Source organism: Chelonia mydas, chromosome 1, assembly GCF_015237465.2.
Source record: "Chelonia mydas isolate rCheMyd1 chromosome 1, rCheMyd1.pri.v2, whole genome shotgun sequence".
In the NCBI taxonomy this organism is placed as follows: domain Eukaryota; kingdom Metazoa; phylum Chordata; order Testudines; family Cheloniidae; genus Chelonia; species Chelonia mydas.
The window spans coordinates 129044932-129062629 of NC_057849.1; the positions used below are offsets into that span (position 1 = coordinate 129044932).

The 17698-nt window shown below is 41.5% G+C and overlaps 1 protein-coding gene across 2 annotated transcripts in view; it reads right to left on the bottom strand.

The window, feature by feature from the left end:
• The window catches only part of ANOS1 (anosmin 1), a 175900-nt gene extending 165382 nt beyond the window's left edge, over positions 1-10518 (bottom strand). Inside the window, exon 1 of one of the 2 annotated variants that reach the window (XM_037899891.2) lies at positions 10110-10518. In XM_037899891.2, coding sequence (XP_037755819.2) covers positions 10110-10472 — 363 coding nt within the window. In that variant the 5' untranslated portion in view covers positions 10473-10518. The remainder of the gene's footprint in view (positions 1-10109) is intronic. The other variant, XM_037899902.2, reaches the window with a different exon arrangement.
• Positions 10519-17698: the final 7180 nt, after the last annotated feature.

The following is a 17698-nucleotide window of genomic DNA, read 5'->3' on the forward strand; positions in this document are numbered from 1 at the left end:
TCAAATTTCCAGACCTCTTTCCTTGTCCTCTGATCTCTGGGGCATTAAAAGACTGGAACAGGGACAGAAGGTTCACAGTGCTCTTCTTCTTGGTTGACAAAGCAAGTATCAGTGGTTCTGTCTGATCTGACCCAAATGAAATCAGTGGTAATCTTTCCATTGACTACAGAGGGCTTTGTACTAGGACCATAAGGCCCAGCTGTGGGAAACATAAAATCATAGACTCATAGTTTGTTTATGAGATGGTCATGCAAGACGGTATCAAAAGCCTTATTAAAATCAAGATATACCATATCTACCACTTCCCTGCCCCCCATATCTACCAGGTTTGTTATTCTGTCAAAAAAAGCTATTAGGTTGGTTTGACACGATTTGTTCTTGACAAATCCATGCTGAATGTTACTTATCACCCTGTTATCGTCTAGTTATTTGCAAATTGATTGCTTAATTATTTGCTCCATTCCCTTTCCGGGTACTGAAGTGAAGCTGACTGGTCTGTAATTCCCCGGGTTGTCCTTATTTCCCTTTTTATAGATTGGCACTATATTTGCCCTTTTCTAGTCCTCTGGAATCTCTCTTCCATGACTTTTCTATGATAATCGCTAATGGCTCAGATATCTCCTCAGTCAGCTCCATGAGTATGGACATATGTCATCCAGTATTGGTGACTTGAAGACATTTGACTTGTCTAAGTAATTTTTAACTTCTTCTTTCCCTATTTTAGCCACTGATCCTACCTCATTTTCACTGTTATTCACTATGTTAGATGTCCAGTTGCTACTAACCTTTTTGATTAAAACAAAAATAAAAAAGTCATTTAGCACTTCTACCATTTCCATATTTTCTGTTCTTGTTTCCTCCCACCCCACTGAGTAATGGGCCTACAATGTTCTTGGTCTTCCTCTTGCTTCTAATGTATTTGTAGAATGTTTTCTTGTTAACCTTCATGTCTCTAGCTAGTTTAATCTCATTTTTGTGCTTTTGCCTTTTTAATTTTGCCCCTACATACTTGGATTATTTGTTTCTATTCATTCTTTGTAATTTGACACTAGTTTCTACTTTTTGTAGGACTCTTTTTTGAGTTTCAGATCATTGAACATCTCCTGGTTAAGCCAGGATGGTCTCTTGGCATACTTCCTGTCTTTCCTACTCCTTGGGATAGTTTACTCTTGTGCCCTTTCAGAAACTGCCAACTCTCTTGAACTGTTTGTCCCCTTAGATTGCTTCCCATGGGATCTTACCTACCAATTCCCTGAGTTTGCTACAATCTGCCTTCTTGTAATCCATTATCTTTATTGTGCTGTTTTCACTTCTACCATTTCTTAGAATCATGAACTCTACTATTTCATGATCACACCGCAGAATGCGGCTCCACAGTATTACCTCCTATTCTGAGTTCTGTTTTGCCAAAAGATTTACATCTGTTCAGAGAACCCACTAACTTATTCATTGCTAAGTACTGAATAATTAAGTCAATATAAACAATGTTTCCTCTCTTTCATTATACCCTGTCTCCTAGGCTACACCCATCAGTCATCATTTTGCCTTTAAAAATATGAATTCTAAAAGATTATCCTGTCTGTTTACAGAGTTGGATCTCTACTAATTCCAGATAACAGTGGAAGCAAAAAATTAACATGATTTTTATGTCACAGGAGAGGAAGACCAGCTTGTAAATAATAATCTCCTTTCACAGGCCCACAAAGTTGACATTCACTCCTAGGAAATTTGCCCTCTGCAAAATTACAAATGTTCAACATACAGGAAAACCATTCTGGTTTTTAAGCTATCATAGATGCTTATTGACTTTTTCTTCATAGGAAGCTTATTAAACCAAATACATTTTAAATGCATTTCAGAACACAAGTTAATCACAGAAATAGTCCTTATTAGATAGTGAATGATGTTTTAATAAGTTAAATTTAAAATAAGCACTTCATAGATTAAGCCATCCTTAACCTTTAGCACGCTGCTACAGACTGCAAGAAAAAATGTATCTGTTTACTTTTTAAAAGTTGAATATTTCTTTCTCTGAATTACATTTCCAGATTTAAAAATAACATCAATACTGGGCCTGATGCAAGCTCTGCTAATGTCAACAATACTCCTATTGACAATGTATTTTTGCATCATGTCTGTAGATCAGACTCTCTAAAATAAAATGAAAATGGTTTTTGAAGGGCATGACAGTAAAAAGTATTATTTTAAGAATGTTTAAGCAGCCACAAGCAAAATGTAGCAGGATGGAAGTACCTTGCCAACTTTTATTCCTCAATAAATCCACTATTTCCTTATCTTTCTGTATAGTTAAGTTACACTTAAGACATGATCAGACAAAAGTACTTCAAATTTAAAGGGACACTATCCAAACTTAAAGGTCCCAAATTTGATCAGTCAAAATTGCAGGATTATAAGGAGCAGATTCAGCCCTGTGGAAAGTGGGCAAACCTCCCATTGAATCCCATTGACCCATATCACAGAGCTAGATTCTGCCTTAAAGCTTTAATTCTGTCTCAGATCCATAATTTGGTTTTCCAACATTTTAAATGATTTGTGCTTTTGATGTGCTACCATCAGCCTCCAATCTAAACGGTTGATCCACTCAGATTCTGTCCTTCAAAAGGATCATATTAGCATATCTGTACAACTCCTGAGTCTATGATCATGGATCTCAACAAGGGGATTAGACCAGATATAAGACTACATAGCCAAACCAACACTGAATTCTACATGATACAAACAATCTAGTGAAAAGAGGATTTGGATTTTCAAAAAGCCTTTGAGAAAGTTCCTCTAGAAAGGGGGAAACTAGGTAGTCATGGGGTGAGAGATAACATTCTATCTGGAATTAGAAACTGGTGAAGAAACAGGAGACAAACAGTCTGGATAAATGGTAAGGTTGTGTACATGGAAGAAAGTTACCACTGGGGTGCCCCAAAGATACCTGCTAGGATCAGCATTATTTAACATAATTAATTATCTTGAAGGGGATTTAAATATTAAAATGGCTAAACTGGCAGTTAACACACATTTACTTGGTAGTCTAAAGAAGACTGAGAAAGCTAAGAAAGACCTAACAAAGCTAGATGAGTAGACAGTCTGTGCAGATTAAATTGAATGTGGACAAGTGTGAGTGCATATTTACAGCAACAATTTGATCATTTGAGAGATCATTGAGTTTGAAGTTAACTGTAATCATTCAAGTAAAAGATCTAGACATCACAAACTAGTCAGAAAAGAATTCAAGATGTAAAACCATATTAAGAAGCAGTTAAAGAATGAACAAAAAACATCATAATGCTATTATCTATGTCAGTGGTTCTTAAACTATGGAGCAGGCCTCCTAAGGGAGGCACGGGAATGTGTCAAGGGAGGCACAAATTGTGTGGATTTTTTTTAAGAGCTCTGGTTGTCAGCCCCAGGTGGCTGGGGCTCATGCAGAAGGGGCACGCACACCCAGGAGGCAGGAATAAAGGGGACACCCGGAGTCCCGTCGCACTGGGGCAAGAAAGCCGGAGCCCCGCTGCCAGGCCTCTCCTTCCCTGCCCCCCCAGTCCTTCCTTGGGAGGCAGCCCAGGTTCAGGCTCTCCTTCCCTCCCCACAATCCCTCACCTGCAGGTGGCGGGGCTCTGGCTGTCAGCCCTGGGGTAGCAGCAGCAGCGCAGAAGTAAGGGTGGCAATGAGGCGATAAGTCTGCTGTGACAAGTGATGACAAATATCATTTTTCACATTGCCACCCTTACTTCTGTGCTGCTGCTGGTGCAGTGCTGCCTTCAGAGCCGGACACCCAGCCAGCACTCTGCCCTCAGAGCTGGGTGCCCAGGCAGCAGCCGCTGCTCTCCACTCTGCCTTCAGAGCAGGGTGGTGGTGGGTGTGTGTGTGTGCGTGTGTGTGTGTGTGTAAACTATTACAGACACAAAGAAGGGGGTCCCGATCAAATAAGTTGGAGAACCACTGACCTATATAAATGAATGTATTCTCATGCACAATACTATGCTAAGTTTTGGTCACCGCACCATATGAAGCATGGAGCGGAAACTGGAAATACCCTGAGAAGTGCAGTAACAATTGTTACATTATACTGGCAGTTAACATTTGCTCTCCCTTACCTCTGCAACAGAGCACTGTGGGCCAAATTTGCTAAGGGGCCTCAACCTGGCCCTACAACTTTTGCACCTACAATCCATTAAAGTTGAAATGTGTCAAGAGCTATCAATTTTGGGGTGGTGATCATTTTTAGGCAGAGGTGGTGGCATTTAGATAACTAGCTACCTGATTAGCGCGTGCAATCTGGTAGCAAGATATCTAAATCATATCACTTGCGCACATAATTATTTGTACCCACAAGTGACTGAGGATGTAAAATGGGAGACTTTTTTTTTTTAATGTGCCTTATTTGGTCTGTCAAAAACTCTAGCTCTCCTAAATTCATTTGTTGATAGGAGAATGGTACATTTGGAATGATGAGAACATTCTCTCACCACAATGTAATTACTGTTTACTGAATATAACAAATGTTTAGACTAAGTGACTTAATTATTCCTGATTAGAACTATACAACATTATACATCCTCCTCCTTGAAAATACAAATCTTCTCAGCTATTATATTTAAGGTAAACTGCAAAAGCAAGTAAGCCAGGAATCTGGCCTAACATATTTATGTGGCTTGCAGAAGTATGTGGACATATAAGAAGTACATACATGTGTGGAACCGTCTTCTCTACTACATGCCTTTAATTTTCAGTACACCACCTAAGTACAAGGATCCCAGTTTCTTAGCCCTTAGAAGAACAAGATTCTTTCAAGTTTTGGTAGAAGAGAACAGAGCAAGACATCTGGAGAAAAACTGCAGTGGTCTGTGTAAAACTAACTCCTTACCAAGCCAACTCCTTAGCTCTGGTAGATCATATCAGCCAAGAAGCTATTTATAATAATCACAGGCTCAGATCCACACAAGGATTTAGGCATTGGAATGCTGAGCATTGCAACACCTAACTTTTAGGCACCCAGAAAATCACAGGAACAACGTGATTCACAAAGACTGAGTTAGAGCCCTAGGCTCCCTATACAATGAATGGGGGGAGAGAATCACCTAAAGAATGCAATCCACAAAAGCCAGCCCACTAGGCAGGGAAGATATGTATACTCGCCAATGGTAGATGCTGACAAAAAAGAGTATAAAACAGGTGTAAAAATTTTAAGGCTCCTTTACATTTCCAGAGTGGTGTAAAGGAGCCTTACTGTCAAGTGCAGTATGGCCTCATAAATGCTTATGGTGCTTTAGTGATTAGAACTGGTCTACATTTTTGGACTGAAAAAATTTCCTATCAAAATGTGCTCCATGAACCGTTTGCGACTTGACCTTTTTGGAGATGGTCAGTAGCCAGTATAAATTGTGAGTTTGAGTCCCCAGCCCTCACTTGCTCTTCAGTTGCTTATGATGTAACAATGAGCATATGGCTGCATATATTTGTTGACTAATAATTAGAAGTAAGGGTTAATACTAGCTATATTACTATTAGACAGAGGGGGGTTGGTGATTTCCTCCAGTGCTTCCCACTTCCATTCTCCATCCATTGTATTGTAGTTTAAATAAATTACCAAAATAATTGAAACTAGCTGGACTATATTGCATTATTTTGACCAAAAAATGCAGAATTTTAAAATATTGTGTGCAGAATTTTTATTTTTTTGGTGCAGAATTCCTCCAGGAGTAATTTATGAAGACTATTATCAGGTCCGCCCTCAGTCTTTTTTTCTCAAGACTAAACAAGTTTTAAACTTTTCTGCATAGGTCAAGTTTTCTAAACCTTTTATCTGTTTTGTTGCTCTGCTCTGGACTCTCTCCAAATTGTTCACATCCTTCTTAAAGTGTGGTGCCCAGAACTGGACATAGTACTCTAGCTGAGGCCCCACCAGTGCTGAGTAGATTGAGACAAAAATCCCATGTCTTAGATAATGCATCCTGTTAATAAACTCCAGAATGACATTAGCCTTTTTCACAACAGTATCACATTGCTGACTCATATTCACTCTGAGATCCACTATAACGCCCACATCTTTTACAGCAGCACTACTTTTAACCAATTATTCTGCATTTTGTAGTTGTACATTTGATTTTTCCTTCCTAACTGACGTACTTTGCACTTCTTTTTATTGAATTTCACTGTGTTGATTTGACCGATTCTCCAATTTGTCAAAGTTGTTTTGAATTCTAATCCTGTCCTCCACAGTGCTTGCAACCCCTCCCAGTTTGGTGTCATCTGAAAATTGTATATGCATACTCTCCGTTCCATTATCCAAGTCATTAATGAAAATATTGACTAGTACCACATCCAGGATTGACCCCTGTGGGATCCTACTAAATACAGTCTCACAGTTTGACGGTGAACCATTGATAACTACTCTTTAAGTACAGCCTTTCAAACAGTTTTGCACCCACCTTATAGTACTTTTGTCAAAACTATATTTCCCTAGTTTGCTTGATTTCCCTAATTTGCTCACTGAAGATTGTGAGGTGCTCATATACATCATAAGTATGGGGGACACACGATAGAATTTGCTAATGTGTATGAAAACTACAAATTGCCTTTTCTTACCAAGGGTTTTACCACACATTAGCTAAAACATGGTTAGAACACACCTTCTTCCTAGTGAAGGTGCATCCTTCAATGGGTGTGTGGGGCTGCTTCATCGGGGTATCTGAGGTGTCAGACAACTCTCAGAGGTAGTTAAATACTATTATTTCCATAGAGAAGTGAGGAAGTGAAGTTAAAGAAAACAGAGCATTTCAACTGCCCATCAGAACCTGACGTGATTTAAAGAACGATGAAAACAGTGATAACAATTCCGTTTTCTTCACGAAAAATATAATCAACATTTTGAAAATCTGAAAAATATCGACTAGCTCTGGGCAGGACAATGGGGAAAATAAGAGCCTGGAATTATAGAAATAATCCTTACCCTTCACTGATTTCTTCATTGTTCAGATGACTTGATATTTCTGCTGTCAGACCCTAAATGATGTGTTTTTAGAACCCTCCACCTCTACAATGCAAGGCAGCCCCCAGGAGTCATGTGTCATCCAGCAGCAGCAGCACCGCTCACCCCCCTGCTCCAGAGCTATCTGGCTGACCCCCAGCTACTGAGTGACTGCAATTGAGGGGATGAGGAAAAGCAGAGGGTCTTCTCAAGACAGGCACGGCACAGTACTTAATTTGTCCCAGGCCTCTGGCCCAGCAGTTCATAGCCCTGGCACTTCTGCCTTGCTGCATCAGTTATGAAAGTAAAACAATTGCTTGAGGCCCAGCACCTCTTTCATCACAAATTAAGCCCTGGCACTGCCTGTTCTTCATGTGATCTTTAGTGAGACAATATAGAACCTCACTCTTGCTGCTGGGCTGAGTTAATGTTTGGGTCACTTCAAAGGCTGAGTCAGATAACGAGATAATGTGGCATCCTCTGCAGTGAAATAACTTCAGCAACTGCTACTTTAGAGATGGTAGTTGAGGGTAGTTCTCATCACTGAATAATGTCCCCTAGGTATGACCTTGTGGTCTATTATGCATATCAAACAGTGAATGCACCCTATGAAACAGTCCTTCCTTTTTTCATTAAAAGACAATGGGAAGCTTAACTTTTATAAGCGAGATCGTTTTCTTCTAAACATTACAGGGTTAAAACTCCGAGATTTGCAACTGATTACAAAAAAAAAAAAGGCAGCCCATTATTAAGCCCTAACTGAGTAATTTGCAGCTTATTTCACCCTAGCTAATTAAAATGTAATCAGTATTGTTTGGCAATGTGCATTCTGTCAGCAGTTTTACTTCGGAAAAGAAATCATGCCAAGAAAAAAACAAAAAAAGCCTTTCACTAGGAATTGGCTTGATTTAAACTGGCGCCTTAGCCACTGAAACTCTAAAACAAATAAGTTACAACCGGCTGACAGTGCAAGCTCATTCCAAGATAAAGAACTGTTTTACATGTTTTTCCTGCTTTCGAGACATTTGCTGAGACGAAGACATTTTCATAGCAAGCACTTTGCAGTTTCAAAATCCAGGACACCTTCAGGTAAAACCTTGGGACTGCACGTGCTCTTTGCCCCACACGCGAATGTGCAGGTTCAAATACTTTCCCCTTGCCCTTTCTGTCTGATATGGACAGTCAGTAGCGTACCCCAAGCTCTCCACTCCCCCCCCCCCCCCCCCCGTTTAAGAGGGGCTCTTTTGCATTCCCAGGCTTTTTATTCTTAAATTCAGCTACAGATACGAGAAAGCTCTTGTTGCAGTCGAAACATCAAAACATTTGGGTTTTATTTTCCCATTGAATTTAAAATATGTACAGGTGATCCGGTTTTTAAAAAGCCCAACATTTCGGGTGAACTCCTTTGCTTTGGATGAACAAAGCGGCTTTAGGCAACTATTTCCCTCGCAGTTTGTGTTTGCTTCAATGCACATCTAAAAGCACAGAGAGGAGAGAAACACAATCACTTCCCTCTCACCTTTTCCCCACCCGTGTTTTGGGACATATCTCTACAGTGCTAATGGCTCCCTCTGTCCAAATAGGCCAGTTTATTAAGGGGAGAGAGGGCTGTTGTTATGTGCAATTTAAAGTGTTTTCACCATTTCCTTCTGGCCGATGCAGTTCAGTCTTTACATCACCACCGAACAGGTGGGGGGGAAGGGGGTCGGAACGGCAGAGATAGTCTAGAGGGAAGGTGTGGACATACCGAGCTGGAGACACGATTTCCTAAGATCTCGTCCGCGATGTCCTAAATATGCTTTTTGACCCACCAATTTAGGTGTGGTTCATTTTACTCCAGACAGGTCTCGACCTCATGCACCTCGACCTATTTCCCAATGTCGTGTCCCCTTTCTGCCCCACCCCTCATCATCATCATCATCATCTCCGCCACCACACAGACATTTGTCCCGCATAGCTCGTCGCATAGTTTCTAGTTCTATTATAACCACCAACTCCCCATCCGCTTTTACTCTGGCAGATCGGAACAGAGGCTACAAACTCTTGACGATCGCCCTTAAGAAAACATCCTGAATTTTCAAGCAGAACATAAGAGAAATCCAGCTCCAATGATGAACCGTAATAAACACTTGCTTCTTAACATCAGAGAACCAAAACTCAGATCATCTGCCCCTCAGACTTTCTTCAGCATTTAAACCCCCCTCCACACACACACACACACACCCGCAAAGCACCAGTGTCTTGTCCTATTTAGTTTTCACACCGCTCTTAAATCTCCTAAAAACCAGAGACGTGCGCGCTTAGCCAACCATGCCAGGACATCGCCTGCCGCCCGGGCATGAATTCAGGAGCCCTGGGAGGCTCTGGGCTGCAGGTCTTGTGTAACTATCAAAGTAACTATCAGAGACAGGTTTCAGAGTATCAGCCGTGTTAGTCTGTATTCGCAAAAAGAAAAGGAGTCCTTGTGGCACCTTAGAGACTAACCAAACTGGGCACCTGTGAGCGGGAAGAGAGCTGCCTTGCCTGCATAAGTCACCTTCCCCGGCACAAACTGCCCGCTTCAGTGAAAAACCCTGCCAACAAATCCCTGCACAAACAACGCCAGTTCCAGCCGCGCTAGGACATTTACAAATGCAATTAATCGTCAATGGGAGCATTTAGCATTTAAACACGCAGCAAGCACAGCGATCTGCCCCGGTAAGACCCGGTGCCAGGATGAAAGTCTTGTTTGCACAGCGTGAGGACGGGTCCGAAATACCACTCATTCTCGGTCTGCTCGCCCTGGGTGTTCCTTGTGTTGGCGTTAAGGGTTTCCACCTGCCTAACCTCTGGGGCGATCGCAGGGACGGGGGGGAAGATGTACACCCTGCGACATAAGCAGCCCCTTTTGGGAACTCCTGCCCGGGAAGTTTGCAAAGAAGCGATGAAGTCCAAGCCGTCCCATGTACACCCACTAGCACCCCATCCCCCACCTCACAGCACCCCCCACCCCACCCTGAACGTGCACTCCCCAGACCTGGGCAACACTGGCCAGCGGCGTCACCGGGCCGAGGGCTTGCACGCGTGGAGAGCGCGTGGCGAGGGGCGGGTGCGGGGTCTCTCTTTCCCTATTGCGCTGCTACCGTACCTGGAAATGCTTGAAGAAGGCAGATATGCGAGTGATCTGCAGGCTCAGGCACCTGGAGGTGCATCTGGCTCTGTAGACACTGACAGTGGAGAAAGACTCGTCCTGCCTGCGAGCAGCAGCAACCCCGGCAGCTGCAGCCAGGCAGCCCCAGGAAGCCGTAATCCAAAGGAAAAGGGTCAGAGACCCGGCGGGATCCTTGAGCACCATCGCTGTGCGGTGGGTGGGTGCTGAGGAGAGGAAGGGGTGCCGCAGAGAGCAAGAGACGCCCGGGTAAGCCCCCGTGCACCGATCTGGTGCTAGACTGGACTGGGGGCGGGGGGGGAACCTCAGCGCTGCAGAAACTAAACAAGAAAGTTCAATCATTCAACTCTCTTCACCCCCCTTCCTCCCCTCCCCAGCACACACCCCTCCCCTTACTCCCAGGAGGGGGTGGGGTGAGGGTGACAGGAGGCTGTGCCATTGGCTGCAAGAAATGGGAGTGACAGCAGAGCCGGGCTGCCTGACCGCAGGCAGGGGACAGAGAATGCGAGGGAGCTGGTGAACTTCTCCGAGGTCCCCTGGACACATGCTGTGTACACCCTGGGCTGCTGCAACACACTGGCACACAGACCCTGCACAGGAATTCCCCCACCCTCTTACATGACTAGCACTCAGCCCAGCCTGCACGGACCCTCAGCTGTTCCTGAATAGACACCCCAAACACAGACACCCCTATAACACACACACACACACACACACACACACGGCTTGACGGTGCCAAGTGCTGAGCCCTGTTAGCTCCCACGGACATCACAGGGAATTGAAGACACGCAGCAGCCTGCCGGATCTGGCCCTTAAACAGGTACACCTACTTATCCTCGGATACAAACATGCCTAATGCACCCAGGCAAACACAAACACAGACATCCACAGACCGACTAAGGCATATAGACCTAAATAGACACACCCAGTATGCACAGAGACATGCACACCCTGGGGTCTGTTGATTTTTCACTGTCAAAACTCCTATTTACTTTGTTCTATTAATAGTATTGCTGTGTTCATATGCCTTGTTTTGACTTATGAACTCAGATATATTCATTCATAAATGTAAATAAAGCTGAGAAATTCAGCTAATGGACAATTCCTCTAAGTCTCTTTGTTAAGGTCTAAAAAAGCGTAGTGAAATTGCAGCTTGGGGTTTACTGAAGACTGGGAGTTTTCCCATATTAAAATCCCAAGTCAGTACTTACCATTTGTTCCAGGCTGGAGCTTGCATAAAATCTCATCCCATAAAATCTCATCCTAGTGTGTTATTTAAAAATTAATTTTTATAAGTCATTAGTCCAGTGCCTTTAACTACAAAATTAAAATGATTAACATCTTGCCCTGTTTTAAACAAAATAGCTAAAATACACATAAAAGAACTATTCTCTCTCTGTTTTCTTTTTAGTTTGCATATTTACAGTGCATGTACGCAATACAAAACACATACATTACATTATGCATTAATTTTAAAACACTGTATGTAAACTCCTATTGCTGCAATAAACCATATGAATAGAAGGAGCAAATGTTCTTTTCTAACAGTAGTCTGTGGATTAAATCTCCCAAACTAGGTGATCCCAAGCTTGTATCACTTGACAGAACTGAGATTTGGGGCCATTACAGGAGGTGTAAATATCTCTGCTGTCGAAATAATTTATAAATTATTATGTCAATGGTCTAGAGGCTGTTGGAGTCTCTTTTGCTGAATATATTTTATAATGCAGCTAAACACACAAATTGGAAAAATCTCCTTCAATGAAATTAATATATAACAAGGGCTGTGAATGATCTCACTTATACTAGTTTTACACCAGTGTAACACCGCTCTCCTCACCCCTAGATTGACACCAGCATAATGTAAGCAAGAAGCCCAAGGAGATTTTTTTCCCCTGAACACATGCAGGCAACTTCCATTGTCCACAGCTGGCACTACACAGGTATATCAAGGGAGAATCAAACCCTAAAGACTGTTGTTAAGCCTATGAACCAAGGACATTGTTAAGCCTGAAGCAAGGACATTCATATCTAATGCTATAATTCTATTCAATTTGGTGCTGAGCATGATATAAGAAATTGAATAGAAGAAAACAGAGCTTGGACTAGGTGTTACAATCCACAGGAATTTGGTAACATCAGACACTAGTTTCGGTCAGCCACTTGCAATATGTAGTTATAATAGGGGTGGAGGAAAGTCTTCACTTTTAATTTCTTTTTGTGTCCTGAAGTACTTCTGGATCAAATTCTGCCCTCGGGTCACTGGCAGAAATCTGGGGTAACTCGATAGATGTCACCCTGTGAGTGGCTGGGGAATAACAATTACAAATTTCCTCCTGTGCCTGAGGGAGCTGCGGTGGCAGAGGGGGACTGGTCTGATGGCAGTGCTACCACAACCTACCGAAAGGGGTTCGGCAAGGGAGGCACGTTTAAAAGCAAATCAGTGCAGGGTGCCACTGGGGTACATCTACACAGCAATAAAAAACCTGTGGCACCAAGTCTCAGTGCCAGAGTCAATTGATTCAGTCTCCCGGGGCTTTGTCTGTGGGGTTAAAAATTGAAATGAAAGCTTTCGGGCTTGGGTAGAGGCCCAGACTCTGGGACCCTCCACCCCACAGAGTCCCAGATCTCAGGGTCCAGCTGGAGCCCAAACCTCTACACAGCAATTTTTCAGGCCAACAGCCCGAGACTGAGTCAGCTGACCTGGGCCAGCCACGGGTTTTTTATCCCCATATAGTGTAACCTGCCGCCCACCCTGCCTCACCGGGTTTCAGAGCCTGAGCTCCAGCCTGAGCCCAAATGTCTACAATGCAACTGTTAGCCCAGCAGCCCAAGGCTTGCAAGCCCAACGCAGCTGACCCAGAACAGCCATGGCAGTGTCAATATACCCTAGAAAGAAGTCCAGAAATGGAGGCTACTTTGGAGATGCACCAAGTAAGCTCTGGAGCTGTCCCAACTACCTCTCCAGAAGACTCCACACACTTTGTGAGCTGTGATGGCCAGCCCTGATCCCCTCAGCTGAGTGAAGGCTGGTGGTGGCTTGTAAACTGTGCCCCACTTCTAGTAGACTTCCTATCACTAGAGGACAACATCCTGGGATCTACTAATAACAGTTGGTGGAATCCACTGAGTCAACATGCACAATGGAATCTGGCCCATCTGGCACCCCAATAATAGTAAAAAAATCACCCTCATTATGGAAATTATGGTGTAGCCCTAGCAAGGCTGCTAAAGGCTGCAGCTACAGCCTTACTAGTCAGAGGTGGCCTGGGTCTGCCTATCCAATTCAGAAAATGTCTGTTTCTGACCCATTTAGTCTGTTTTAGGCTTGACTAACAATTCTGCAATTCCTCAGTGACACCCCAAGTCTAGAAGGGAACAGACAACTGACAAAACCCATTACCCTTGACTGATTAATTATGTCTACAAGCATACCAAATGCTTTCAACTTTTGCCACAATTTTATTAAATAAGTATGGCGGTCTGAAAAAATCTGCAGCCATCTTTAATAATGGTATTTGGTGCTCAGATATGACAGGTATGGAAGACAGACAGATTTATTCCCAGTGTTAGTGCTATTGTACTACTAACCAAACAATGCTGCATATTAAAACTAAAATAACTACATTAAAGTCCATGAATCCTGCTGTTTTATTGGTTTTTTGAAGATTGGTAGCAAAAGGCACAGAGCCCTTAATCATTAAAAAAGTTTGTGAATACAGTTTATTCAGTTGCTTGTGTTGGAAAGGTCACAGTTACAGAGATCATCAGGGTAGTCTCTGAATTCCTTTTAAGTGAGGCTGAGTTGGTTAGCACACAAAAGAATGGCTGTTCAATGCCACTAAAACCAAATTCGCACAGGACATGTTTCTCTTACAAGGAGATTAAGAAACTAAAGAAACCCAGGCACTGTAATTCAAATACTTGGTAAACAAGGTTGGCAGTCAAAAACCTGTAAGGACTAAATATATACCTGATTGTTAGAAAGAAATTACATACACATATAAATGTAAATATATGAATGTGCGTGTCTGTATGTTATAGGGAGAAAGTTTACTAAGTTTCTTCATGGAACATGAGATTTGGAAACAAGTAGGATGCACAAAGTAACATGTTTTTTGCAAACTTCTGAAGTAAACAAGAGATTGTTTTAGTTTATTAAACACACACAACTTTTAGACATCCATGGAATAAAATTAGTAATTTGTTAAAGCAAACACGATTTTCTGCTGACTACTGCTAACCACTCTTAAATTTCTGCTTTTAAAAATCCTTTTTCTTGTGAATTGTGTTACTTTGATGCAGTACATGTCTTTTCCTTTTCCACAATCTAAAATATATTGATCTGTTTTTGTTTACTTGGTTTTTGGTTTTGGTTTGTTTCTTTTGATTATTTTATTCTCAGAATTGTTGGGTCCTCCCCTCCCCAATAAACTAAAAAAAGTCATCTCTCAGCATTAAAAACATTAAAAACGCAAGCAAAAATAATCCTTAAACGCATAAAGCATTGACCTCATGCTACTATGAAAACACAATTAGTCCTTCTTCAGTGTTGTGCTGTGACATTTACAGCTGGCAATGTAAACACTAGCTCTCCTAAAGACCAGCTTTGTGAAAGTCAGGGCTGTTTTTTGACAGGAGACAGCGCCACATACTGGTTATGTGAAGTGAGATCTGCAAGTGACTAATAGAATGTTATATTGTACAGAATTAATCTGATTTTATGAGTCACTTTTCATCAATTTTAAATAAACCTGAATGCCTCTTAAATAATTATCTGTTACTATCTAGTAATACCAACATTAAAAACCATGCCCAGTTGGGCAAATAAAGATGATATTGTTTACTTTAACAGTATTTGCTGTTTAAATATGGGGTACCAGAATTCACTGATTTGATTTATTATATTAAAAGGCCCTGTTCCTGCAGTCTATACTCAAGCATAATTCCCATTAGCTTCAATGATGTTGCAAACAGAAGATTATGAAGGTCAAATAAACAAAACACACATAGAAGTTCTTAAAACAGCCCATTTACAACCATATTTCCCATATAATAAAAAACAGAGAGAAAGCAAAATAGAAAATATAACACATATAGTCAATATCATCTCCAAACCAAATGTGTGCCATAGTTTTCTCTATAGTTGTCAAAAGATCTTTCTCAGATAAAAAAATATTTATTTAATGTAATAACACAACTATCTATTTAATCACCTTTTCAAAAGTGGCAATCTGCTTATAATTGTTCATAAGGAACTGATAATGAGTCAGACCTTTTTTTTCCCTTTTCCTTTACCCCTTTTACCTCCAAATAGTTGTTTGGAGTCCATCTGTCCTGAATCCCATTAACCAAATATTTCCTTTACTGGGATGTCAGCATATTCATGTGGCATTTATGGTACATTAAAAACACAACAGCAAGAGGTCCAATAATTTAAAGTCAATGGTAAACTAGGCAGGTTTGTGTTTTGAAGAGTTAGGAAGAGAAAATCCCAGGCCACCAAAAAGGATAGAACTGTTTAAAAATACACTGCAGGACAGAGCAAGATGAAAATTTATTTGGGAAATATTTGTGAGTTTTGTAAGAGGCCTCACTTATCTGGGATATTGTCTTTCTTCTGTTCCTGATTGTGATTTCCTACTAGCACCAATGGTGCCAAAGGCAAAAAAAAAAAGAAAAAAAGAAAAAAAGAAAAAAAAAGTAAACAAAAAAGCAATAGATGTTGGTCCTTAATTTACAATCTGAGTTCTGGGTAGAAAGTTGTGTCTATTTGGAGTTTATCATTCCCCAAGGGAAGTTCAAAGCAGTTACAATGGAAAATGAAGTCACTTGGAAGGACAGGTCTATGAAATCAATTCTTTTTGCAATTCAAACTATGGGGTGCACAACCGAAGTTAAATTTCATAATGCAGAATCTTGACTGGACAAAATGGAAGGCATCATGAATTTATGACAACAAATTATGCAAGCTATAGGTCAGACTGTCCCTGCCCTAGTAAATGTGGCAGGGAGGATAGCGTCAGAAGCCATGCCTCTACTTTGCACATTCCACCCATGGACCAACCACAATCATAGTTCCTACACTACTGGTATCACGGAAATTCATGTTCTTCAAAGGTAGCCAAAAGCAGGGACATAGCACTCCGCTTGCATATGCAAGACTGGTGGAGGCAAAATCCCTCCTGGAGTTCCTTTTGAAGTTGTGTGGCTCGATGCCAAAAGCTAACCCTATGTCTAATAAATGTGATACTTTCTAAGCTTAGCTTTTGGGCAGAAGACAAGACAAGACATGACGGAGGACATGATAACAGTCTTCAAGAACATAAAAAGTTATTATAAAGAGAACATAGGTAAATTGTTCTCCTAAACCACTTGTCACGCTGTCTGGAGTGGCTCATGAGCATGAGTGCCTACCTCAGGGAAGACTGTCAAAGCAGGGCAGACACCCCAAACTGGTGGTGTGTTCTATAATTAGATTTCACCAACCCAGTAACAAATGTGAACTCCTGCATCACTGTAGCAGTCTTACCATGGAGTCACAGACAGTCCTCTTAGACTCCCCAGTCTATCTTGGTACCCGGGGAGCTGGACTTAGTGCTACATGGTCATTTGTACCAAAGATCACAAAGTATTCAGGTTATTTCCAGTCATGTACCTCAGACCAATTTGTATCTCAGATCTCGCACCAAAGATAATGCTTGTAGCCAATTCTGTAATAAACTAACTGAGGGTTTATTAACTAGGAAAAAGAAATGAGAGTTATTTACAGGATAAAGCAAACAAACATATACACACAAATGAGTTACCATCTATGGTTCCTAAAGATGACAGAGATGTAGTAATCTGTCAATTCAAAATGTCTTTCATGGCAGACCCAGGGTTAACCCCTGAGGAACTCTGCCTTAATTTAGTGTCTCTGTTCTCTGTTAATTTAGAATTAGAGTTCAAACAGCAAAGAGATGAAAAAATTTCTTGTGACCCTGTTTTATCTTTTACATTTAGCCTCCCGGTCCATGAGACAAACTCCCTGTCATATAGCATTTCCAAGGTGTGATAAGGCCATTCACAAATTCTTTGCATTGTTATGTTCCTTATATCCCGTTTAATCTTGATAGACCTCCTGAATGGGCAGGGGCAGATGAGTCCCATGCCTGGGGCCACAAGTTCAGAGAAAATCTTTTCAAAGTTATACAGCAAAACTTACATATTTCCTTATAGCATGGAATACAGACATTACAAGGGAGATTAACGCATGCAACACCTTACAAACATTTCATAGAATCTAAATATATTTTTATTAGACTACTACCTATTTTGAACAAAACTAACATACAGGTGAGCTGTTTGATTTCCAACTATGAGTTTGTCAGTTCTTAGCTAATGCCTATGACCTTGGCAAGAGCCGGCATTTCATTTACTAGCATCACACCATAGAAAACAGAGCAAGAGGTAATGGGTTTAAATTGCAGCAAGGGAGATTTATGTTAGACTTTAAGAAAAACTTCCTAAGTGAAGGGTAGTTAAGCACTGGAATAAATTGACTAGGGAAGTTGTGGAATCTCCAT